Here is a 23,429-nt window from a genome sequence, read left to right as displayed (position 1 = left end):
CATAAATCCGTTCGAACATGGCACTGACTGCGACACGTTTGGGATTCCCATTGTTCCCCCAGCTCAGACACTCCCCCGTTATCTCTAGCCCCAGTCCATCGAGATCCTGAAACCGGCGACTTTCCGGGGACAAATTGGTACTCTGAACCCGGCTACACTTCGCATGATGTAATCGATCCCGCGCGGACTGGTGAAGGGCAGCGTAGGCCGAGAGAGATCGTTCTCGCCCTGCTCTTGGCCCTATGGTCTATGACACGTATATCTGCTCGTAGACATGAGTATGAACGAGGTTGAGGAGCTTTCTCTTCCGGTTATTTCCGGTGCTCTCCCTTCTCCAGATTTCAACCTCACTCTACTGTACAGTACTGATGCTTGCTGATGCTTGTGAATACCTTGGTACAGTAGTGTACATGTATTACACTTGCAGGAGTGCTTGGCATACCTTAGCTTCTGTACCCTGCTATAGTGTCGTGATCCCTTGCCTGGTTGGGACAGAGCAACCGGAACAACCGCTGTTCCGGGCGATCGGCTGAAGACGGTTGGCAGCCTGGCCTCTCTTCTCGCTGCAGGTACGGATTAATGTCGCCGGAATCAGGGGAAGAACGGGGGGTTTTGCGCCTCAATCATAGAATCTATCAGTCGCTACGCTTTTGAAGAATTGAATCTTGCGCTAGCATTCTCTCAGAATGAGAGAGCTCGAGGGGTCAAACCTAATCCCAATGCGGAAACAACAATAGATGCCCCAGCTTTGCTTCACTGCTCCCCCCAGTAAATGATAGCTCCTGGTCGATCGCATGGATTCTAATCATGGCTGAGAGCAGAAGCAGATTTCCCTATAGCTTCCCGAATCATGCTTCTCGTTACAGCTCAGCTACTCACCTAGACCAATTGCTCTCGTAGACGTCGCAATCGTAACCAGCTTAAGATTTGGATCCGCAATTCCTTCCTGTCGCATGGTGTACAGGTTAACCAACGGAGTAATTTTCTTGTCTTCACCCTCCTCCCTTCTCCCTTCCCTCTAGATTTTTTGATGCACACACCTCTGTCTACACCAAATTGCACCATTCATCGAGGCGCCTGGTCTGAGCTTCTCGATTCTAGTCATTACTGGTTACAGTCAATGATTGTTGAGAATACTAACCTTGAACTACTATAGCCCTGCCCTGCCCTGCACTTCCCGGGGCCACAACTCCCCCACGGATTAACGTTCCCCGATTTGATTAGACATTCGGAAAGGACCAACATACCTGCTGCCCGCCCCTAACTTCTTCCACTTTGCCAGTCTGCGCGACTTCTTCTTAATCTCCCCCAGCGTGGACAGCACGACCTTCCAGATCCTGTGTCATCCACCTTCAATCCCATCCCCACCCTCCCCCGAACAAAAATCGTGAGTTCTCAACTGCTGCTCCCTACCTAGTAACAAGCATTGTCCATCTCCCTCTGAAGAGCCAGTCTCTGACCGCTTGCCCACGGACCACCACCCACAGGTTTGCTTTGCGCACAATGGCGAAGAAAGGAGGAAAGAGCAAGAACAAGAGCAAGTCCAAGGGCGGCGCTGCCGCCGCGAAGAAGGTTGCCGACACTCCGGCCGCGGTGTAAGTGATGCATCCTGTCAACCGCACAAATTCTCTTTTGCGCGCCGCGCTAACGCGATAATTTTCTTGTTCTCAGTGTACCCGAGCAGGAGGTCGAGGAAACCGTCACAAAGAGCGATGCTGAGCCCGAAACCGTGGTCACCGATGCTGGCGCAGCTGTGACGGCCGATGCTACCACCGCTCTTCCCGACACCGTCGCTCAAGGCATCACCACTGCCCCGCCTGCTGACCTCGCCCAGGAGGCATCCACCGGGGACGACGCCTCTCTTCCTAAGGTTGACGAGCCTGCCACCGATGTTGTCGCAGAGGAGGAACCTGTTACGGTAGCTGGATTGAGTAAGCCATTGATTGCTGCTTCTTACCTGTGTCTCTCTTTCTCTCTTGGCGGATTGATCGCTGACTTTTATCTCCCTCGCTGTCGCAGCCACTACTACCTTGCCCGAGCGCCCCAAAGATACTGCTGTGGAACCGGAGAGCCATGAACATCAAGCGAAGAGACCCTATGAGAGTAGTCTGTTCCACAAGGAGGAAGACCACAAGCCGCCCAAGATTCCCAAGGTCGAGGATGACTTGGATGCTACCACCTCCGCTAAGGCTGTTGAGCCCATCGGCCAGGATACCGTTGGCGCGGCTGCCATTCCTGCTGGCGAGACCATTGTTCAGCCCCAGATGGTACCGGGTCTGGGCACTGACCCCTCGGACAACGTTGATCAGTTGGAGGCCCCAGAGCTGAGCAAGGACACGGCCGCTCCTGTCGAGGCTGCCGCTACTATCCCCGACGCCGCCAAACCCGCAACTGCGGACGCCGTGGTTGACAATGCCGCCTCTGAGACTGTTGCTCCTGTCTCCGCAGCCCCTGTCACTGATGCCGCTGCCCAGCCCGAAATTATTGGCGCTAGCGAAGCCCTTGCTACCGAGAAGCTCGACGCCCCTGCTGATGTCGCCCCTACTGATGTCGCCCCTACTGATGTCGCCCCTACTGATGTCGCCCAGATTGATGCGAAGCCCGAGCCTCTGGATGAGGCTGCTGGGGAGACATCGAAGGAGGCAGCAGCTCCGATTGAGCCCTCGCCTACCGCAGCAGCTGCCGAGCCGGCTATTGTTGTCCCTTCCAGCATTACGGACACGGATACGAAAGCCACTGATGCGGCTGTAAAGTCTGCAGCCGAGTCTGCTCCAGCCATCGAGGCCCAGGAGCCTCTCCAGGCTGCGGAAGAGAAAGCGGACACAGCTAATGCTAAGGTCCCAGCTGCTGCCGAGGCTAGCGCTCCGGAAGAGAGTGCTGCTGCATCGAAGGTAGAGGAACCTCGGCCCCAAACCACCGAATCTCAGCCGGCTTCCGCTGCCAAGGATGCGCAGAAGACCGACGAGGTTCCTTCATCAGAGATCAAGTCCGAGCCCCGGGAGACCCCAGCTGTACAAGACACGCAAACTGCGGGAGCCACGGAGGGAACTAACGAGGGAACCACGGGCGCTCAAGAGCCCGACAGCAAATCGGCGGCCGACCAGGGCAAGGATACGGCCAAGCTGGCCGCCAACCGGGCTCAAGAGTCTGCCAAGTCCGAGGCTGCAAATGGCAATGCCGAAAAACGCAAGACCGGTCTCTGGTCATGGCTCAAGCGCAAGGTCAAGGGCGACAAGAACTAGATCCTGTGAGCGATGTATGACCCAAATGCCAAGTGGCTGTTGGGGCGGTCGGGAATGATTTCCGAGCCCCTCTCCCTTTTTATACTCTGATACCCAAACATGGACGGACGGACAGTACTTAATCATTCTGGAACACAGTCGGAAAAAATAAAAAATCAACAAGGCACAAATGACGATATAGAAAAGAAGAAACGAAAGGGAACTGGGAAATCGCCGTCTGATACCCAGAGTGGGTGGCCGGACCGCGATTGTACTCGAATATGACTTGAGCGGCAGGAACTGTTGGGAGTCAACGCCATGGATGACTGTAATGCACTGGGCTGCATTTGTTTACTTCCTGTGATGTCTCTCTTGGTGGATTCCATGTCTCCCCTGTCCCCTTTGGGTCGGATTTGAGAATGGCACGATCGATACGGTACTTTTTGTTAATGGTAATGGGGCTGGGGGTGAAGAGAATGAGATATCTATTGTATACGTGTAATTTTCTTCTGGATTTGGGAATGCGTAGAGGGGAGGAGTGTTTTGTGAGTCTCATCAGACTGCTCCAAGTCGAGTACCAAACAATAGCAATTTGTCCTCTTGTGGGAGCTCCAAGTCTGGTCAGCATGGGGAATATTAGTTTAAGGTGGGGAGAAAGAGAGGAGGACAGGAAGGGAAAGGCAGAGAGGGGGAGGAGCCGGAGATGATTTCACCGCCATTTCTTCCCCCGTCGTTACTTTCTCTAGTCTATCCTACGGGGTATCAACGCTCGACTATTTCTTCACTATCATCAATACTATTGCTCTATAATTGTCAGGGCCCCTCTTTGTTGCGAACTAGCAGGCTAGCGGCGTCCATCACCCGTTGCGAGAGAGATTCTATTTATTCCTTTGCCCTTCTGGATGGGGCCCCTGATGGAGACCTGGTACCGAAGTTCCCCATCGGCGACAAGCACACCAGCATCACTAGAGCAATGAAGATTAATCTTCCTGCAAGTGAATACACAACATACTCGGACATATAACATATACATCACAAACTTTGGGGCACTTGTCAATCGCTTGATCCTGATTTTGACCACATGGATGTTTATCTCGGACCAAATGACATCGACCTGACATAAGGTCAAGCCAACAAGCTGGAGCAAAGATGATATCACCGCTGGCTATGCCTCTCCACCCGCCCCACGAGACAACCACCAATCTTTCTTCCCAACATCGTGGCTGAGACCATATCCACTCGTTTTCCCCTTCCACCCGATCCAGGTCAAGCTTTCCTCAAGCTTTTAGCGCTGGATTGTACCTCGTCCTGATCCATTATTCGCTCAATTGCCAATCCAGAGGGAGAGATGAGGGGAAAAACACGAAGAGGGGCAGCCCCTCTACGTACTCAGTACCACAAGTACGAGTGATTAGTCTGCCGAGGTGTGCTGCCGTCCCGGGATCGCCTGGAATTACGACCATCTAGGGGACCCCCCGAGAACTTGCGATCAGTGAATAATGGACGATTGCGAGAGATTGTCATCCCTGACTGGCTGTTTTTGCCCTTCTGGGGCTGAGACCAACAGCCACTTGTGGTCTTTCCTCTCCACTCGTGTTGTCTGAGGCTTGAGCTGACGGGCTGATGCCGCCCACTTCCCTTCCCCTCTCCGACGAAACGAGCAGGGTAGAACCTCCTGGCGGCGCGTCAACCCATTCCCTTCTCTTCATTGACTAATTTCTGGTGTGCGCTACTTAAAGTCCCTGGTCTGCTGCTGCCTGGGCTGTCCTTTTTTTTTTTTTTCTTTCTTTTCCTCCTACATCCCTCCCTGTATCCTTCATTTCCTGCATCCCACTACGTCATCATGGTTCATCTCGCCCAAATCAAGCGCGATAGCGATATCGAGCAGTCCATCAAGCGGGTCAACTCGATCAAGCTCGATAGCGCTGAGGAGGATGACTTCTCTACCAGTGTCTATGGTTCTCGCTTCGCGACGGAGCAGCTGCCTCAGCATGAGATGCCGGAGCGCGAGATGCCCAGGGAGGTCGCCTACCGCATGATCAAGGATGAGCTGAGCTTGGATGGTAACCCCATGCTCAAGTGAGTGGTCTCTAGTGCTTCGTTTGTGGGTTGATGGATGGCTAATGACTCCTTCTCCCCTGGCAGCTTGGCGAGTTTTGTGACCACCTACATGGTAATTTCGTCTTGACCATACTCTCTGGGACGTGACTGACAGTCATAATAGGAAGACGAAGCCGAAAAGCTCATGGCCGAATCCTTCAGCAAGAACTTCATTGATTACGAAGAATACCCTCAGTCCGCAGAGATCCAGAACCGCTGTGTGAACATGATTGCCCGTTTGTTCAATGCCCCTACTGACAGTGATGATGAACACCCGATGGGTACCTCGACCATTGGTTCTTCCGAGGCTATCATGCTAGGTACCCTAGCCATGAAGCGCCGGTGGCAGAACAAGCGCAAGGCCGAGGGTAAAGATTACTCGCGCCCCAACATTGTTATGAACAGCGCCGTCCAGGTCTGCTGGGAGAAGGCTGCTCGCTACTTTGACGTCGAGGAACGGTACGTCTACTGCACGCAGGATCGCTATGTGATTGATCCGAAGGAGGCGGTTGACTTGGTGGACGAGAACACCATTGGTATCTGTGCCATTCTGGGCACTACCTACACCGGCGAGTACGAAGATGTGAAGGCCATCAACGACCTGCTGGTGGAGCGTGGCATTGACTGCCCTATCCACGTGGACGCGGCCAGCGGTGGTTTCGTGGCGCCCTTCATCCACCCCACTCTCAAGTGGGATTTCCGCCTGGAGAAGGTCGTGTCGATCAACGTGTCCGGCCACAAGTACGGCTTGGTGTACCCTGGTGTTGGATGGGTGGTCTGGCGCTCGCCCGAGTACCTGCCTAAGGAGCTGATCTTCAACATCAACTATCTTGGTGCGGAGCAGGCCAGCTTCACGCTCAACTTCTCCAAGGGAGCGTCGCAGGTGATCGGACAGTACTACCAGATGATCCGACTGGGTAAGCGGGGCTACCGGTCGATCATGGTGAACATCACCAAGATTGCCGACTACCTGGCCAGCGAGTTGGAGAAGTTGGGCTTTATCATCATGAGCCAGCGCGGCGGCAACGGCCTGCCGCTGGTGGCTTTCCGTCTGCGGCCGGACCGCGACGAGGTGTTCGACGAGTTTGCGGTGGCGCACCAGTTGCGTGAGCGTGGCTGGATTGTTCCGGCGTATACCATGGCCCCCAACAGCAACTCCTTGAAGCTGATGCGGGTGGTGGTGCGCGAGGATTTCAGCATGAACCGCTGTGACGCGCTGTTGGCGGATATCAAGCTGGCTATGAGCACCTTGAGCGAGATGGACAAGACCATGTTGGAGCGCTACACTAAGTAAGTGGATTGATTAAAACCCTGCATAGCTGGCTGTAAGCTAATGATATTCTAGACACGTGCGCCAACATGCCACTCACTCGCACAAGGCCAAGCACACCCACCAACACTACAAGAACGAAACCCACTCGTTGCAGGGCAAGACGGGTAAGACTCACGGTGTGTGCTAGATGCTGCACATCGCATACATTCTGTAAATACTGGTTTGATAATTGTTTGAATAATGGAACTGGCATATGAAGACAATTCATCCTTTGGGGCTGACACAGTAGTTAACTTATAAGTGACTATACATACATACATGGGGCTCTTAGTATCAGCCACTAAATCTGGGGGCGAGGCAGTGTTGAGAGACAAGCGTAAGCAGCAGCAGAGCCGAGGCTGGGTATTTAATTCGGGGGGTTTCTGGTTTCTGGTTTCTGGCAGTCACTGAACACATCCCTGACTTGGCTTGCCAATTGAGAGTCTCTCTTTGCGCCTCAGCTCGTGTCACAGGCGTCAATGAGGAAGAATTGGTTGGAATTGGTTGGTTGTACCGTGTTTATTGCTGCTGCTGTTGCTCTTGCTTGCCAGTTGATGAGCTTCTGCTGCCGCTTTTCCTCCCCCTCTTTGCTTCTCACTCTTCTCTTTCATACACCAACTTAGCATCTTCTGCTTCTTCTTCTTCTTCATTCATCCTGCTGCCCTCTGCCTCTCCTCCATTTCCCTCCCTTTTCCATCTCCATGCCCCTCTTTCGCCGCAAAGCCAAATTGCCTGCCGCTGTCGCGTCTGCATTCCGATCGGTTGAGCATCTTCCCCCTCGCGTCGAGCACCAGCACCAGCAACACCCCGACGATCGGCCCCGTCGCTCGTCCTCGTCTTCCTCCACCGCCCGCGATCCTTCTTTGCCTCAGCCTCAGCCTCATCATCCCCACGCCTACTCACACCCTCATTTTCAGTCTCAGTCCCACTCATCTTCTCCAAAACCTCCTCCCTACTCTGCTACTGCTGCTGCCCCTCTCCGACGCAGTAAGAGTCACCGCAGCCCCCGCGAGAACACCCATCCGGTATGAACGAACACTACTACTCCACCTACTCTTATCGGGTCTTCCTCTGCTTTGCCTATCTACACACAAGATATTATTTTGCTGACGGACAGACCTCAGTCGTGGCCCCTCCCCGACCAGTCTCACGAGCAGGTACTTCAGGAACCACGCAAGTCTCGCCGCAGCCTCTTCTCCTTGCATTCTTCTGCCACCACAAGCGACTCAGTGCAGCGGAATCGGTCGGTCAAGAAGTTCTCCGCCGCCGGTCGCCGGAATAAGCAACAGCGACCGTTGTCTATCGACACCAGCTCCGACTGCCGTCCCGCTACAGCCTGGACACCTGAGCATGATCTAGACGGCGCCTATTCCCCACCGTCGTCGCAAGAACATATACACCCGCACGCCCAGTCGCAGCCGCAACTGCAATCGTGGCCGCAGCCACAATCGCAGGTCGGACAACTTCCGGTTCAACCACGGTTGGAGCAGCCCCCGCAGCCGCTGTCACAAGATCTATCGTCACGACCCCCATCCCAGGAACATCTACCGCCTCAGCTACGATCGGGAGTTCACGCCACTCGCTGGGATTCACAACCACCAACACAGCGCCAGCCGCAGCCGCAGCCGCAGCCGCAGGCCCAATCCCAGCCTCGTCCACATCCTTCGTTACGAGCAGGCCCTCCTCCCGCCTCGTTCCACATGCCGCAGAACACCGTGCCGACACTGGAAACCCGACCGCCCCGCTCCCCGCACTCTACCATTCAACGATCCAATACCGATTCGGGCCTGCTCGACCACCTCGCCCGATCGTCTCCTATTGATCCACCCCGTATACACCACGGTGAATTGGCCCCGACGCAGCCTCAACTAGACCCAACGGTGGGAGCTCGCCCGCCGTCCAGACAGTCTGTCGGACCCCCGTCTCCGTTGCGTCAACAACTGCCTCCCACACAGCCCGACTCCCCCGGCGGTATGACGGATCGTCCTTCAGGCGTGCTGCAGGCCAGCAGCAACAGCAACCAACCTGCCTCTGGCGCCAGCCACACCTTGCACGCGTCGAACAACCAGTCAGATACCGGATATCGGACCAGCGCCGCCCAACCCAGTGCCGACGCAGGACGCAGCACTCCAAGCGTGCGGGAGACCCGCGACGCGCGGCGAGAAGCTCGCGATGAGCCAAGTGACATTGACGTGCGCGCTTTAGTGCAGAAACACGACGAACTGCGTACGCTCCTTCATCATTCCCCTTCCCACCGTTCCACGATCTAACATCCCGTTCCAACAGAGGCCAAATACTCCAAAGTCAAACGGTACTACTTCGAGAAGGAAGCCCAAGTGCAGCACCTGCAGAACACGGTGGCGCACCAACGCATGGCGGTCTCGCGCACCGTGCTGGACGACAACGAGTACGCCAGCCGCTTCTCCCGGCTGGACGGGGCAATCAAGGACCTGGCGTTCTCCATCCGCAAGGACTGGGCGCGCCTGCCCCCGTGGCTGACCGGTTACGTCAGCGACGACGCGCACACCACCGGCACGAAGGAGATGACGGCGATCGGCCGCGCCGTGATGAGCCGGTGGCTGGTCGAGGAGGTCTTCGAGCGCTACTTCCACCCGGGCCTCGAGCCGGTCATCTCGCGGGCCCTCAAGGACATCGAGATGACCCTCCGCCGCCAGCAGGTCCAGGCGACCGCGACGACGGACGAGGACCGCGAGAACGCCGTCGCGCGCATCAGCAACTGGCGCCGCACCACCCTCGACGGCCTCCCCGAGCTGCAGGCCGGCGGCGCCCAGGCCGCCGACTTCCGGGCGCAGCTCATCGACCGCCTCGTCGGGAGTTTAGTCGCGACCCTGACGGCATACATGCGCCTCGAGACGGGCCCGACCGGCTCGACCACGCCAACCGCTCCCCCCGGCTTGGACGCCGGCGCCCGCATGATCGTCGAAAACGCGATCGGCATCGCCGAGAAGATCCCCCTCGAGTCCCGGGACATCGTCGTCGAATACATCCTCCCTGGAACTGCCCTCAACGAAGGCACCATGCGCGTGGAATCGGGCATTCCACCTTTACCACAGCAGCAGCGATCAACGGGCACCTCGTTGGAGATCGATCATGCCGCGGTAGCAGCAGCATCGGAAGGAGCAACGACCATCCACAATGACATCGACATGGACAACGCCAGCGTATTAGGCGCAGCCGGGATCGCCCCATCCAATACGAATACTGGCGCTGGTGCACTAGCTCCCCTCACCGGCCCGACCGACCTCTCCGCCGCTCCATCTGCCTCAAGAGGCGGTAGTAGTGGTGGCGTAGGCGGCGAGCGAGAATCCCGCAAACGGTCGATGTTCAGTTCGTTGATGGGTCGACGGACGGGTCCTGCTGCTGGGGGTGGTGCTGCTGCTGCTGCTGCTGCCCCAGGTAATGCTGGTGGTGCGGCAGGCCAGGGCACGGCAACCGGAACAGCACCCCCCGGGGTGAATCTCCCGACGGGCCCTGGTTCCGTCTCCAACGTGACCATCCCGGGCACGATCGCTTCTGCTTCTGCTTCTGCGCCGTCTGCGGGCAGCGCGGCAACCGAGGACCGCGAGCGACTGGCGCGGATCCGGTTCTCCTCGTTCGTGCTGGCGGAGGTGCGTGGGCGGGGCCCGCAGAATGTGCTGGTCAAGGCGCCTGTATATATTGAGTAAATAAGAACGAAAAGAATTGCGGGTCTCCTCTCTCGACGACACCTACATCCCTGTCAGCGGAAGGAGGTTGCGGGCTGCGGAAATTCAAGAAGAGAGGGTATGAGTCTACGGTATGTTATCGTGTAGATTGTACAGGTGAATGTCAATGTCAATGTCAATGTCCCATCTCAATGAGACTTCGATGAATGGGAATGGAAAAGGAAGTAGCAATTAGACAAGTTATCTATGATCTTTTGACTTCTAAAGTTCATATATATACGGTAGAGGCAAGGAAAGGACCCTTGACGCCCTCTGAAGATGGTCATGATGCTCAGCATTGATGGTTTTGTCGTGATGTGTCCTGCACAATGGTTGAGAGAGGATCCGGTCATATCGAATGACCGTCCCGTCTTCTTTGGGGTCTTCTCAATCACCCGGAAGGGGCGAGAGACTCCTTCCAGATGGCGTACCCCACCATCTCCAGAAGATACCGCTCGCGGTAGGCGAAGCACCTGGTCACGTTCCCGACGAGAAAGGCCTTCATTTTGCGGACGAGGAGGGTCTGATCCTTGCAGCGGGTGAGAAGGTCATCCGGGTGGAGGGTCACTTCAGTAGCTACTACTGGGGCAGCTTTCTCCGCTCCTCCTGAGCCTGTGGACGTGAATAGAGGGGAGACAGCATTGGGGCTTGTATCTGTCCCCAGCCCAAGGATGGTGTCTAGTTCTTCCTCTGTAATTTTGGTCGTGGGTGATTGACGTCTGCGGAAGCGGAGAATATCCCACACCCTTCTGAACAACGAAGGGCCTTGGCTCTGGCTTTCAATGAGCCAGACGCAGAAGCTCTCCCAGAGGTTGTGGTGGGTGATGAAGGCGAGAAGGGTGGTTGGGGTGAGGGTTGTGATGGGGAGCTGGAGAGTTCGGAGGATCTTGGTTTCTTGGTGGCTGCTGTCGTCATAGCCAGGATTCTGAGGTTCGGTGGTATGTAGAAGTGCACGATGCATTTCGCTGACGTATGCGAGCTCGGTGAGAAGGATAGAGAGGGCGTCTTCGTTGGGCCTGTCGGGATCAACATCTTCTTTGTGATGGGGGAGTGCATCGGGAGATGGCGGGGGTGAGGTATGAGATTGCGCACCCTCGGGGTGATCTGCGGAGGAGTCGTCTTCTGGGATTGTGGTGTGGACAGTATTTGCAGCAGTGGCAGTGGCAGTGGTGCACAACTCCGAGTCGAGCCCGGTGGAGAATGTCCCCAATGATCGGTCGTAGCCAAGTCTTGCTCTCCAGAACACATTCAGGAGGATCAGACTCACAATGCACGGCACCAGTACCACGTACCCGTACCACATGGTCGCCGTGACCATGCTCGCCGCACCAGCCACCACTCCGTTGACCCCGTTAATCACAGCATGGAACTGCAGGGCCCGCATGCGAGCACGGAGCTTGTTCTTCAGCGAGGCCGGAAGCTCGTGTTTCAACCGGCGAGTTTGATTCTCGTCCGTCGCACAGGGCTCCGCCGAGGCAGCGCACGCCTTCCAGCACCGCTGGAACCGCCACACCAGATATGCTGACCAGATAGCATTGACGAGGCCGAAGCCAGCAGCCAGCCCATTGCCCACGTACCCCGACAACAGATTACTGGCGTGGTAGATGGTCCGGTCAGCGCCCCATATCGCGAGCAGTGTGCCGATTCCCACGAGAAGAGCACCAATTCCCATGAGAAGATCCATAAGAATGCGATCGATGACTTCAGTGAGGACTTCTCGGGTATTGACGCCGTGCTTGTATTCATTGAGCGTGTCGATGGTGTTTTTCTCGCTGGCTGGGGCCGGTTTGTGAACCTGGTCCTTGGTGTGGTCTGCTGATGCACTGGTGGAGATGCTATCGGCGAGAAAGGCTCTCTCTTGACGCAACAAGCGCACATTGGCAGCACTGAGGTACATATCCCGGGCTGCGACCAGGGTCATGCACAGAGCGCAAGGCCCGCCAATCGCCATCAGAATCTTGGCGTGCAGGGGTACGGGGATCTCGTTCCAGACATTGGCGGCAAAGTCAGCCGCATTGGCTAACTCTAGGTATCCAACGCCAGCGAGAAGAGAATTGCGGAACAGAGGCTGGTGGAGGATGCGGTATTTGTGTTTGTTGGCAGGAAGACGGGTGCGGGTGCGGGTGAAGGTCACGGCGTTGGGGGTGTAGGAGAACGAGCGGGCGCTGGAGCTGGTGAAGACGGAGGAGAAGGTAAGGTCGGTGGATTCACGGAGGAGTTTGGGGGTAGGAAGGCCAGGTTCGGGGAGGGCCATCGTGTGTGTGCCACATAGATAGAGAGATGACGCGCGACGGGCACACACAGGTTGAGAGAAGGTGAGGTACGAGGAGAGAGAGAAGAGAGGGAGGAAGAGAGAGGAAGGGGAAGAAGGGGAAGAGAGAGAAGAGAAGTGGAAAGAGCAGGAAACGTGGAGAGAACAGGGAAGAGCGACCGGATTTGGAGGAGATGAGAAGAGTGGGGCCCTCGCCCTGTAGGGCTGAGCCGATGATCCGTGCCTATTTTCGGCTTTTCTCTCCTTTTTCTTGCAGGTCCAAGTCAACTAGTTAAACAGTAGTCCTTCTATCTATCTATCTTACATATATGCACATCATGTTACTAACTCACTAACTAACAACCAAAATTGCCAGCTCATTCCCGCACAGGCCGCACCATCGACGCCTGAACATGTCCCTCCACCACCTCGTACTCCTTCACCACTTGAAATCCATACTTCTCATACAACCGTCGGCCCTGGGGGGTCGAGGCCAAAAATGTATCCACCCCAGCTTCATCCGCCCGGTGTAGCCCCCATCGCAAGAGCTGCGACCCCAGTCCTCGTCCATTGTAGTTGGGGTGGGTTGCGAGCATGTCGAGATCTATTTTTGGATTATGAACTGTGAGTGCGTGCTCATTGAGTGGGCCATCCAGCCAGGAGGTAGCCGAGGAGGAGAACTCACAGTAATACTTCTTGGCCCCCATGACCTCCCACTTCTCCTGGTCCATCTTCCCGAAAAATCCCTCACACAATTTCTGATCGGCGCTTGGGGGCCATCTTTGCGCGAGACCCTGCTCGTCCAGCTGTGGTGGCTGGGGTTGCTGTTGCTCGCCGGAGTACAGCTTCCACTTGGCAAAGGCTGCAATCACCGGATCCTTCTGGCTTTCGTCCACGATTGTGAGGATTGTGCTGCCGGATGCGGGTTTCCCGGTCTCCTCCAGGTCGCGGGTGAATGCCTCGAACCACCAGGTGCGCACATCGTCGGTTAGGGGGAATAAGCGCCGGTTGAAGGCATCGGAGAAGGAATTGAGGAATACGTCGGTCAGCTGGGAGGCATCTGAGGGGGTAGCATAGTGGAGATTTAAGCTGGCATTGCTGCTGCTGCTGCTGCTGCTGCTGCTGACGCGGGTAAGGATGACGGCCGGTCGGAGAAGGCGGTAGGACTGACGAACGGAGGAGCTGATCGCAGCGGAAAGAGGCGTGGGCGTCATCGTCGTTGTTGCTGCAGGATTGGACTTAAGCTTGTTCGGGTATTGCTGTTGCGACTGATTTTCATCCTGCTAAATGATACCTGCAAATTTTATTGCATGATGGAGATTTGCTGTTGGTCATTGACATCATTGAGCTCGGATTGCTTCCGATGTTCCGAAGTTAAGATGAAGTAATGAAAGAGAGGGAAAGGGAAAGGGAAAAGGGAAGCAGAAAAACCAAGCGATCCAGCGATCCTCCCCGAGACTCAAGAAAGCTTGGCTGTTGACTCAGCCATCGACACAACCAACATAACTCAACACAATACTAATCAAATTTAAGCTTCTGGTGTGACTGCGCCCGTTCCTGGCTACTGACTGAGCTGGACCAGGCTGCAATTTTCTTCTTTCTGAGCGGATTCGCGGGAGCAATGCGTCACGGTCCCCGCGGCCCCCGACGCTGCTGCTGTGACGGCCAACTTCCGGAAACCAGTGTAGGGCTGACGAGAGCAACAGACCCAAAAAGACCCTTTCGTCTGCTTTTCTGCAAGGCCCACCCGCATAGATTTTCATTGTCCGACAAGGACTCGACACCGTAGGCAGCCATGTTTTGATTTCTCCGACCCTGACACGCACTCCCCAATCAGGATACGATTACGGTGCTACCCCATTGGGACAAGCTTCAGTCGATTCGTTGTACATCCACCCATCTGTGGCCTACATACGAGGGATTGTCTTCACACCACCCTCCGAGAGACCATCAGATGAGGCAGGACAGTCGACGGGAATAGCATGTAGAATGACATCGTCCGTCCGACCACCCCTCAGTCAACAACGTTTCCAGAGCCAGCCAATTGTTCCGTCATCATTATCCATGGCTGGCTGCAGAGGCGGCCATCTCAGGCGCCAGACCCTAAGCTCGACTTCCGACCCACTGGCCAGGGTTCACGGCCCTCGTTATGAATTCCGATGTGTAGAGTGGTCTGTTTTTGGCTAAATTGCCGCCCAAAGCCGATGCACATAAACCAGGTTGGGAATGAGGCAGTACTGGGGGGGGAGGGGAGGAGGCTGAGAAGGGCTTTGCTGGAGCCTGGCGCCATGCTCGTTCTCTTTCTCCTCTCAGCTCCTTTTCTTCCCCGTCTCGCCTCGTAGTTGGATTATTTTGGCAGCATTCAGGACCATTGACTTTCTGTACAGATCGGTGCTGAACGAGTGTCGCCATGTCTTCATCCACCTTCTCGAGTGAATCTCCTAAGCAGAGCAAGAGAGCAAAGAAGCAGCAGAAGAAGCAGAAGAAGCAGAATGGCACAGCTACGAATACGCCGAAGAAAGCAGCCAAGATTCTGTTAGCAGATACCATCGGACAAGCATTGCACGAGCGTCTCCTCTCGTTTGGTGACCGTTACCCCCAGCACCAGCACCAGCACCAGCACCCTCATCAGCCATCAGGGCAAACCCATCACAACAACTGGCACCAGGTCAACCAGCAACTCCTCTCCACCACTCCTCACCTCACCGTCCCTCAGATCCCCGGCTCCAGCACGAGCAGCAGCAGCAGCAACATCTCGCGCAAATCCTCCACCATGACGCTATCCTCCTACGACGGCCAAAGCGTGGCCTCCAGCCGCACCAGTCACGACACCAGCCCTAGCCCGGGGATCAGCAAACCCTCCCACTCGAGCCTAACCCTCCACAGCGAACCCCAAACCAACCGGATCATCACCCTCAACCCCCCATGCAACATGGCCACAATCGAGCAACTGATCTCCCGCCACAGCCAAGTCTCGCACATGGGCGTGCTAGACCCCAGCTACAGCCTGTTCGTGAGCACGACCCGCACAGCCCTGCTGTGCTTCAAAGTGTGCAATAAAGTGGCCATCGTGTCAGGAGACCCGATGTGCGCGGTCGAGGAGTTCGGCGCCGTGCTCGCGGAGTTCCAAACCTGGCGCCAACGCCAGCGTCTGGGGATCGCCTTCATGGGGGCGAGCGAGCGCATGGTCGAGTACGCCCAGCAGCACCACCACCACCACCAAGATCCGACGACGAAGTGGACGATCCTCGAGTTCGGCCGCGAGCGCGTCCTCAACCCAACGACCAACCCCGTCCTCCTCGAACAGGAGGGCAAACGCATCATACTACAAAACAAGCAGCTCCTCCACCCGGACAAAGGGGGGATAACCCTGGACATCTACGTCGCCCCTCCCCAGCCCTCATCCCCATCCACACCAGAGGACCAAACCCTCCAATCCCAACTGTCCGATATCTACAAAACCTGGTGCCACCACCGCAACACCTCCGACAAACAAAAACAAACTCAAGCCTTCATAACAACCTACACCCCCTTCCCCCAGAGTCAGAGTCCGGCCCAGACCCAGACCCAGACCCAGACCCAAACCCAGGACGACCCCCAATTGCAAATGCAACTGCAAGCCCAAATGCTGTACATCTACACCCTCTCCCCCCACACAGGCACCCCAAACTCCCTCGCGGCCCTCCGCTACCTCGGCACCACGCACGGCTACCACCTAGACCCCTGCATCGCCGCCCCCGGCAGCCCCAAGGGCATCTCCGATCTGCTCGTCTTCGCCGCGATGGCGCTCCTCCGGCAGATGGGGTGCAACTACCTGAGTCTGGGGTTCGAGCCGTACGCGCAGCTGGGGCGGGTGGAGGGGTTCGCCAGTCCGCTGGTCGAGAAGCTGGTCCGGAGGGCGTATCGGTTTGCGTTTGCGCGGTTGCCGGTGCAGGGGAAGCGGGCGTATCATGATAAGTTCCGGCCGGATGAGGGGTTGGAGCGGGGGGTGTTTTTGGTGTTTGTGGGGGAGGATTCCCGGGGACGGTGGGGGAAAGGGAAAGGGAAAGGGAAAGGGAATGGTGCAGGGGCAGGCACACCCGAGGTGAGGCAGGTGGTTGGGGTGGCACATTTGGCGAATATACGGATTCGGCGGGTGCTTTGGGGGTAAAGTAGCCTTTTGGTTGGTCTTGTTGTGGGGTGGTTAAGGGTGGGGTGTACGTGCTCTGTTGTCGGGTGTCGGGTGCAGGGTATGTATGTTTGGGGGTTATATATAGTTATCGTCATCTTGTTTATGTTGTACAGCGCTGCGTTGGGATTGCTTTTTTTGTATATAACTTCGCCTATGGGTCTGTTGGCACTTATAGAATGATCTTACATAGCTATCTCAACTACATGTATGATTACCATCATGATTCACCAGGTACAGCAAGTGGTGTGTCAGCCCTTATACTCGGATGGAATCGACCACATTACTCGGTACTGCTATTGTTTGCATGATATATTTCTATTGAGCTATTTTTTACAGATAAGACAATATGGCCGAGCGGTCTAAGGCGATAGACTAGAAATCTATTCTCTTCGGAGGCGTCGGTTCAAATCCGACTGTTGTCGTTTTTTACTTGTCCCCGGGATCGGAGGCGGTGTCCTTACAGTGATTTTTGGTATTTCTTGCTTCTCTATGTCTTCAGGAAATACCGGCGAGGGCTGCGTTTGATCGCGCGGTATGAACTGGTGGTATGCGTCCTCCTATAACTGCAGCATCCGAATCAATTTATAGTTATGTGATGGGTCTTACCCTATTGCCCTTCCGGATGCTACTGACCTGACCGGTCCAAAGTTGCACCAGTCTCGTAAAGGAATATGTTTCATGTCCAGTCTTATTCACAGTCAAAACAAACCAAGAACCAACTTTGTACACATGCACCGGGTCCAATGTGCACCCGCCGGGCCAGCCAGCCAGCCAGCCAGCCACCTGACCACCCAAAGCTGCACACCACAAAACCCAATCAATAGGACAGACAAACAGACAGAAACAAAACAGTAACGGCTAGAGAATATGCTAACGAACTCATCAAATGTTATGTCAGATGTTATCATGCAAAGGTCGGGTATAGCGCCTCGCTCAACGCAGAAATCAGAAGCAGGCACTTTTAGACATATCATCCAATCAAAAAAGAACAGAACGTCCCCTACACCCGCCCAATAGCGTTCGCCGCCTGCTGCAACACCCGCGGCCACCGCGAAATCAACTCCACATCGTCCAACGCCCCCTTGCCCTGGTTGCGCACGTACTGGGTGCTGGGGTCAATGCGGGGCTCGTGGTCCCAGATCGATGGCACACCCTTGATCAAGGCGGAGTAGACCAGTCGGCGACGACGCTGGGAGCGGAGGACGTCCTCGCGGATCTGCTCTAGGTTCCAGCGAGTGTGCACTTCCTCGACAAAGTGTGCCAGGAGCGTGGCGGGGTCGCTGGTCTGCGGCAACACCGAAGAGTGCTTGGAGGGGCTTGGGGTGCGAGGTGGGGTCGGGAAGGGGAAGGATGAGGTGCCGTCAGGGCCACGCGAGACACGCGGGAAGTCATTCGGGGTGGGCAAGCCTGTCGCCTTGCCGTTGACACCAACTAGCTTAGATGGATCAGGCAGCCCCGCAACCAAATTGACGCGCTCCTCCGGGTCGGCGACCACGTCGAACAGCATCGGCGGGTCGATCAGTGAGTAGACAAACTTCCACTGTCCGCGACGGATCATAACAGTCGGAGACTGAGTGCCCTCTGCCATGTACTCGCCCAACACGGTATCGGTCTTGACGCCGTCCCCGCCCGTCAAGTGTGGCAGCAGCGAGACGCCGTCCAACGGCAACCCAGGAACCAAGGGCGCGCCCACCAAGTCCGCAAACGTCGGCAGCAGATCCATCGTCGACACGTTCTCCGACACCCGCTTAGCCGCGAAGCGCTTGGGCGCATGCATGATCATAGGCACACGTGCCGACCCCTCGTACCACGTCATCTTGTACCACAAGCCACGCTCACCCAACATATCGCCGTGATCGCCCGTAAACACCACGATAGTATCGTCGCGCAAACCGCAGTTGTCCAGCACCTTCAGGAGCTTGCCCACATTGGTGTCCACATAGGTGCAGGCGGCATAGTAAGCGCGGCGCGCGGCCTTGATGCGCTCCTCCGGCATTTCCTTGCCCCACAGGTCGATGCACTTGAGCACCCGCTGGGAGTGTGGGTCCTGCTGATCCTGGGGAATCGCGCCGTGCTTGGGCAAGGGAATGTCGACATCCTCATACAAGTCCCAGTATTCCTTGGTCATGGCATAGGGGTCATGTGGATGGGTCATCGACACGGTCAAACAGAAAGGCTGGTCGCCGCGCTGGCGCACATGATCGTAGAGGTACTGGGTCGACTTGTACATCACCTCCTCGTCGAAGTCGAGCTGGTTCGTGCGAACGACGGGGCCAGCCTCCATGACGGACGACATGTTGTGGTACCAATCGGGACGGATATCCTATTTGGGTCAATATTTCCTCGCTCTCGGACCTCAATTCCAGAAGACTCACGGGTTCGTCCCAGTTGACAGACCAGCCATAATCGCCAGGGTAGATGTCGCTAGTCAAGCGCTGTTCGTATCCGTGCAGCTGATCGGGGCCACAGAAGTGCATCTTACCCGCCAATGCAGTGTGATACCCCTCGCGGCGCAGGTAGTGGGCGTAGGTTGGGACATCGGCGGGCAGGTCGGAGGCGTTGTCGTACGCACCGATTTTGGACGGGAGTTGGCCGGTCACCATGACGAAACGGGAGGGCGCGCAGAGCGGCGCATTGCAGTAGGCGGAATCAAACACCACTCCTTCTTCGGCCAGCTGGTTCAGATGGGGGGTTTTGATAGGGGAGTCCTTATCATGGAAGGCCAGAAGCGGGGCGGCCATCTGGTCGGCCATGATGTAAAGGATGTTGGGCCTTTTGGCAGCCATGGCGATGAGCGACTCTCTCTGTTGACACGGGGGGGGGGATAATTGTGGATGTGTCTAGACTAGAATGGCTTGTGAATAGCTGCTGTAGAAGGGACAGTTGTTTTCGACAGGTCTGTCCCGACTGATCGTGATGGAAGAAGGGAGTGGGAAGGGAGGAAGTTTAAAAAAGGTGGAAGAGGCCGGATTATAAGTAACGGTGACCGGACAGTGACTGGCTTCAAGTGGAGACTGACCACTGCAGCAGTGAACGAGTCCCAATGCCTGATTCAGGATATAAAGGGGGGGGATGGGAGTAGAATGGAGGGAAAAGAGGAAAAAAGCAGGAGAAAAAGAAAGGTTCAAAAAAGATGGCGGCAGAATCAGGCTGGCTCGTCACTCGGCCTCGCTCGTCAATTCTCCATGTCACTATAACAATGGAACCATCGGCGGGGACGATGGTGTGATTGCGGGAGGATCCATGGATAGCCGCCAAGGGGGCAGCAACACCAGACTGATGATTGCTGATCATCAGGCGGGTGCAGTGAATAGGAAACTCAATGGTGTGGTGAAGCAGGAGGGAGAACTTTGCAGTGACGAGGACAATCTTGCAGATGAAGCGGATCGACTGCTGCATGCGGGCGGGTCTATCAAAGTCCACTACTCACTCTCGACTATCAACCGGGATCAACGGTGTGATGGCCAGTCCAGTTTGTTTTTGATGATTTGCCACGCGAGGCCCTCAATCTCCGGTGGTGGCGGTGCTCACGTGCTGGCCAGATTGGCTTCTCCTTTGACCTGACTCCTGACTCGATCTTTGCTTCATTATTACTCTTTACCACACAAAGACTTGTAAAAGATCCAATTGATTGACTGGTTTTGGTCTTGATAAGAAAAGATACCCCGGGGGATCGGTTGTTGTTCACCGCCCATCGCTTAGGGTGAATTTCCCCAATTTGGGATTCGCCGGACTCGCACCGGGCCCGATCTTGGCCCACTTGGCACTTTTTTTCCATTGAGTGTTGATGTTGATTGGCAAGTGATTCCATCCCCGGATCCGCTGTGGTCACGAGGGCTGCCGACTAAGCCGGGGCTGTCGGCAATCGCTTCTCGCTGTCTCAAAGCATTGTCTCACGCAGTTGCTTGCTTGTGATTGCTCTTGGTTGAGGGTAACGATGATCTGTCAGATAGCAACAAGAGGGTGTACGCGTCTACTTCAAATGACACAGAGGATTTTCTAGATCAGCTTCAGATGGTCATATCGAGTAGCAGGATCCGGTGGCCAGCCGTCGGAGTTAATCTGAGACAAGTACGTAGTCCAGAAACTGGCAGACTGGGCTTATCAGAAACGCAGGACACGACGCAGCAATCGCCTTCCAATCTTGCGTCCAGTGACACGACCGGTGGTCGTCGTCACACAGGGGCTCTTTGGCATCTCTAATCGCGATATCACGCGCCACTTCTCAACCTAATAATCTGAGTTGTCAGACTGGATTCTAACAATACAGTAGTAGTTCTCAACTGATTTCAAAGCATAACCCCCAACTTCCTCATAATCACTTAGTCCTACGTACAGTACTTCCCAATTACTCATAACATTTCCGCAGCCAGCAACCAGATCTCCGCAAACCCACGGATTCCACCTCTCCCTCAAAAACCAAGATGCTGCGGTTGAAACCCAGGCCCACGCAGACTGACGTACGTATGGCATAGTAGCTATCCAACCCAGCTCCAAGATTTTCCCTTTTACTTTCGAAATAGGTACGGAGTACCTACTGCACTCTGCACCACCACGACGAATCACACAGCCCGATTCTCATGTGTTGTCGGAGTTAAGCGCATTTGCTAACCCTGCGGCTCAATGGCATCATCCACAACCTATCAGCGCCCTTTCTTGCCGCGGCTTTCGTCGTCAGCTGGGTCGAGCCTACCCCGGACGATCCATGATCCCCCTGAAGATCCCCTTTCCTTGGTGCTTGGGTTCTGGAAGGGGTTTAGAAGCCGCGTCGGACGTACGGTGGCTTAGAGCCGCACGCAGCATGGCTTGTTTCTGGCGTGGACGGGGACGTGGCGTGTCTAGTCGCCGTGTCTGACAGCTCTCGGTGGGGAGGACTTCGGCTGAAATGTCCGCGTGTCAGATATTCTCGGGTTGCAGGGTTCAGCATCGGGCTCATACGGGGTCGGAACCCAGGTGTTACTTCTCTGATGGTGGGCTGGAGCGTGAGTGCTATGGCGGCTCCAACGTCATCGGATTGGCATCCTGCGAGCACGCCATCGCCGGGTTAGTCATCCATGGTCGATTGCGGTAGGGAGCATTTTTGGAGCATGCAGTTTTGGTCTAATACCTAAGTTACTCCGTAGTGCGAGTTATAAGGATTTTCATTAGTGGTTTGAAGATTCCGGCTGTCGCTGAGCGGATTGTGTCGGCATTGCTGGTAGGATTTACATAGTAGTATAGAACAAGATACCCGCACCAGATGGTTGAGTCACAACCTAATCACCGCGAAGTACAATAAATAGTATGTTAATCCCAGCTTTAGAAGGGTCTCATTTTGCTAAGTATCCGTTTCTCATCCATTCTCAAGCCAGCCAGACAACAAGCCTACCCCTCAAAATCGTACTCCAGCATGACTCCCTTCCTTCCACCCTACACATTCCCGAAGATCGAAAGACCCAAAACAACCTTTCCAGATCCAACTAACCCTAAACCATACTATCCATACATCAAACCAAGATCGAATTCATAACCCATAATCTGTAACTCATAGCCCATAGCCCATAAGACCCCATTACCATCAAACTACATAATATGTCCAAATCCCCCCTCCGATCCCATCACCCCCAACCCTAACCCAAGAACAAAACACCCTGGCACCTACCAACCCTACTCACCCCAACACCCGTGACAGCCACCAGCATAACCCCATCCCACCTGAAAGCCCCACCCCGCATACCCTCCAAAAGCCACAAAGAGGCACCTATTCCCCCATCTTCCCCCCTCCTAAGCTCCCATCTTCCCCTTCTCAACCATCGTCTCTCCTTTAGGCACAGACTCCACGACCGTCTCCGCCTCACTCAAAACAGACCCAGCATCATCATCATCAGCAGCAGCATCCTCCTGACTCGATCCCTTGCCATTCAAACCTCCGGAGGCGGAAGCAGCTTTCTTCGCCCGCCGATCCCGGACCTTCTGCACCTGCCGATTGACGAACCGCCACGCCTCGCCCGCGAGCTCGAGGTCTGTCCGGGGGCGGCCACGGGGGGTGTTGCTGCCTGGCTCTGATGTGGCGGGGGGCCGGGGGAGGGAGGTGGCGGATGTCATATTCTTTTCTCGCCTTTTCGCGGGGGAGTGGGTGTGGGTGTATGGATGAAAGATGGAAGAGGGGACGGTGTAGAAGGTAAGTTCCTCTTTTGAGGTGTTTGTGAGGACGTATAGACTGAACAGATTGAGGATTCTCTCGAGGCGAAGGTGATGTAGTCTGGATTGTATGATTTGAGACCCTGAAAGTCGGGGGTTGCTTTCCTCAGGATTCGGTTGTGTGGTATAAGGTCCCAGCTGGAGATGGATGTCTTAAAAGAAGTAGTAAACGCGAAGCAGTAAATGATGGGCAGGGCTTAGCACTTGTTGAGCCAGACTTCAGAGACCCATGCGATGCCCTTATATAGTCTATCTACATACTGTACGCAAAGCAAGCAACCACATGCATAACACAAGCAAACACAAACAAACAAACCAAACCTCGTAGACTGCAGCCTAAGTCTAAGTCTGAGTTTGAGTCTGAGTCACGAAGCTTAGGAATCAACCGGTGCCTAAGCAATGGAAGAAGAGGTTATAATCAGAGGCAGTAACGGTGAGAGCCGTGTCGGGTTCCAGATTGGGGCAAAGGAAGCGGTGCGCTACTGCACGG

The 23,429-nt window shown here is 55.5% G+C and overlaps 8 protein-coding genes and 1 non-coding gene across 9 annotated transcripts; 5 read left to right on the top strand and 4 right to left on the bottom strand.

Annotated features, from left to right (window-relative positions):
* Window positions 1-1,503: 1,503 nt before the first annotated feature.
* BO82DRAFT_399938 (uncharacterized protein) lies at window positions 1,504-3,242 on the top strand (the record flags this gene model as incomplete). The annotated part of the gene is made up of 3 exons (XM_025639148.1): window positions 1,504-1,595; window positions 1,672-1,931; window positions 2,020-3,242. The coding sequence occupies 3 exons, from the start codon at window positions 1,504-1,506 to the stop codon at window positions 3,240-3,242; spliced, it is 1,575 nt and encodes a 524-aa protein (XP_025494486.1).
* Window positions 3,243-5,064: 1,822 nt separating this feature from the next.
* Window positions 5,065-6,781, top strand: BO82DRAFT_330446 (glutamate decarboxylase; the record flags this gene model as incomplete). The annotated part of the gene is made up of 4 exons (XM_025633093.1): window positions 5,065-5,300; window positions 5,367-5,394; window positions 5,446-6,611; window positions 6,667-6,781. The coding sequence occupies 4 exons, from the start codon at window positions 5,065-5,067 to the stop codon at window positions 6,779-6,781; spliced, it is 1,545 nt and encodes a 514-aa protein (XP_025494485.1).
* A 295-nt stretch (window positions 6,782-7,076) lies between these two features.
* On the top strand, window positions 7,077-10,524 carry BO82DRAFT_430369 (uncharacterized protein). Its single transcript, XM_025640616.1, has 3 exons — window positions 7,077-7,658; window positions 7,758-8,859; window positions 8,920-10,524. The coding sequence occupies exons 1-3, from the start codon at window positions 7,335-7,337 to the stop codon at window positions 10,317-10,319; spliced, it is 2,826 nt and encodes a 941-aa protein (XP_025494484.1). The 5' UTR covers window positions 7,077-7,334; the 3' UTR covers window positions 10,320-10,524.
* Window positions 10,525-10,528: 4 nt separating this feature from the next.
* On the bottom strand, window positions 10,529-12,690 carry BO82DRAFT_352263 (uncharacterized protein). The gene has a single exon (XM_025634642.1). The coding sequence runs from the start codon at window positions 12,589-12,591 to the stop codon at window positions 10,729-10,731; it is 1,863 nt and encodes a 620-aa protein (XP_025494483.1). The 5' UTR covers window positions 12,592-12,690; the 3' UTR covers window positions 10,529-10,728.
* A 129-nt stretch (window positions 12,691-12,819) lies between these two features.
* BO82DRAFT_352262 (GNAT family N-acetyltransferase) lies at window positions 12,820-14,271 on the bottom strand. Its single transcript, XM_025634641.1, has 2 exons — window positions 13,274-14,271; window positions 12,820-13,192 (listed from the first exon to the last, which is right to left on the bottom strand). The coding sequence occupies exons 1-2, from the start codon at window positions 13,800-13,802 to the stop codon at window positions 12,966-12,968; spliced, it is 756 nt and encodes a 251-aa protein (XP_025494482.1). The 5' UTR covers window positions 13,803-14,271; the 3' UTR covers window positions 12,820-12,965.
* A 1,297-nt stretch (window positions 14,272-15,568) lies between these two features.
* On the top strand, window positions 15,569-16,738 carry ergS (the record flags this gene model as incomplete). Its single annotated transcript, XM_025631192.1, has 3 exons — window positions 15,569-16,136; window positions 16,209-16,614; window positions 16,678-16,738. 3 exons carry the CDS (start codon window positions 15,569-15,571, stop codon window positions 16,736-16,738), a joined length of 1,035 nt encoding a protein of 344 aa, XP_025494481.1.
* A 361-nt stretch (window positions 16,739-17,099) lies between these two features.
* Window positions 17,100-17,181, top strand: BO82DRAFT_t98. Its single transcript has one exon. It is a non-coding gene; the product is annotated as a tRNA-Ser (tRNA).
* Window positions 17,182-17,312: 131 nt separating this feature from the next.
* On the bottom strand, window positions 17,313-19,924 carry BO82DRAFT_352261 (putative choline sulfatase). The gene is made up of 2 exons (XM_025634640.1): window positions 19,135-19,924; window positions 17,313-19,082 (listed from the first exon to the last, which is right to left on the bottom strand). Exons 1-2 carry the CDS (start codon window positions 19,543-19,545, stop codon window positions 17,760-17,762), a joined length of 1,734 nt encoding a protein of 577 aa, XP_025494480.1. The 5' UTR covers window positions 19,546-19,924; the 3' UTR covers window positions 17,313-17,759.
* A 2,576-nt stretch (window positions 19,925-22,500) lies between these two features.
* On the bottom strand, window positions 22,501-23,140 carry BO82DRAFT_352259 (uncharacterized protein). The gene has a single exon (XM_025634639.1). It carries the CDS (start codon window positions 22,841-22,843, stop codon window positions 22,523-22,525), a length of 321 nt encoding a protein of 106 aa, XP_025494479.1. The 5' UTR covers window positions 22,844-23,140; the 3' UTR covers window positions 22,501-22,522.
* Between the last annotated feature and the right edge of the window lie 289 nt (window positions 23,141-23,429).

This window comes from Aspergillus uvarum (assembly GCF_003184745.1).
Source record: "Aspergillus uvarum CBS 121591 unplaced genomic scaffold BO82scaffold_12, whole genome shotgun sequence".
NCBI lineage: Eukaryota > Fungi > Ascomycota > Eurotiomycetes > Eurotiales > Aspergillaceae > Aspergillus > Aspergillus uvarum.
Note: the sequence above shows the minus strand (reverse complement) of the source record. Positions and strands in the feature narration are given on the sequence as shown.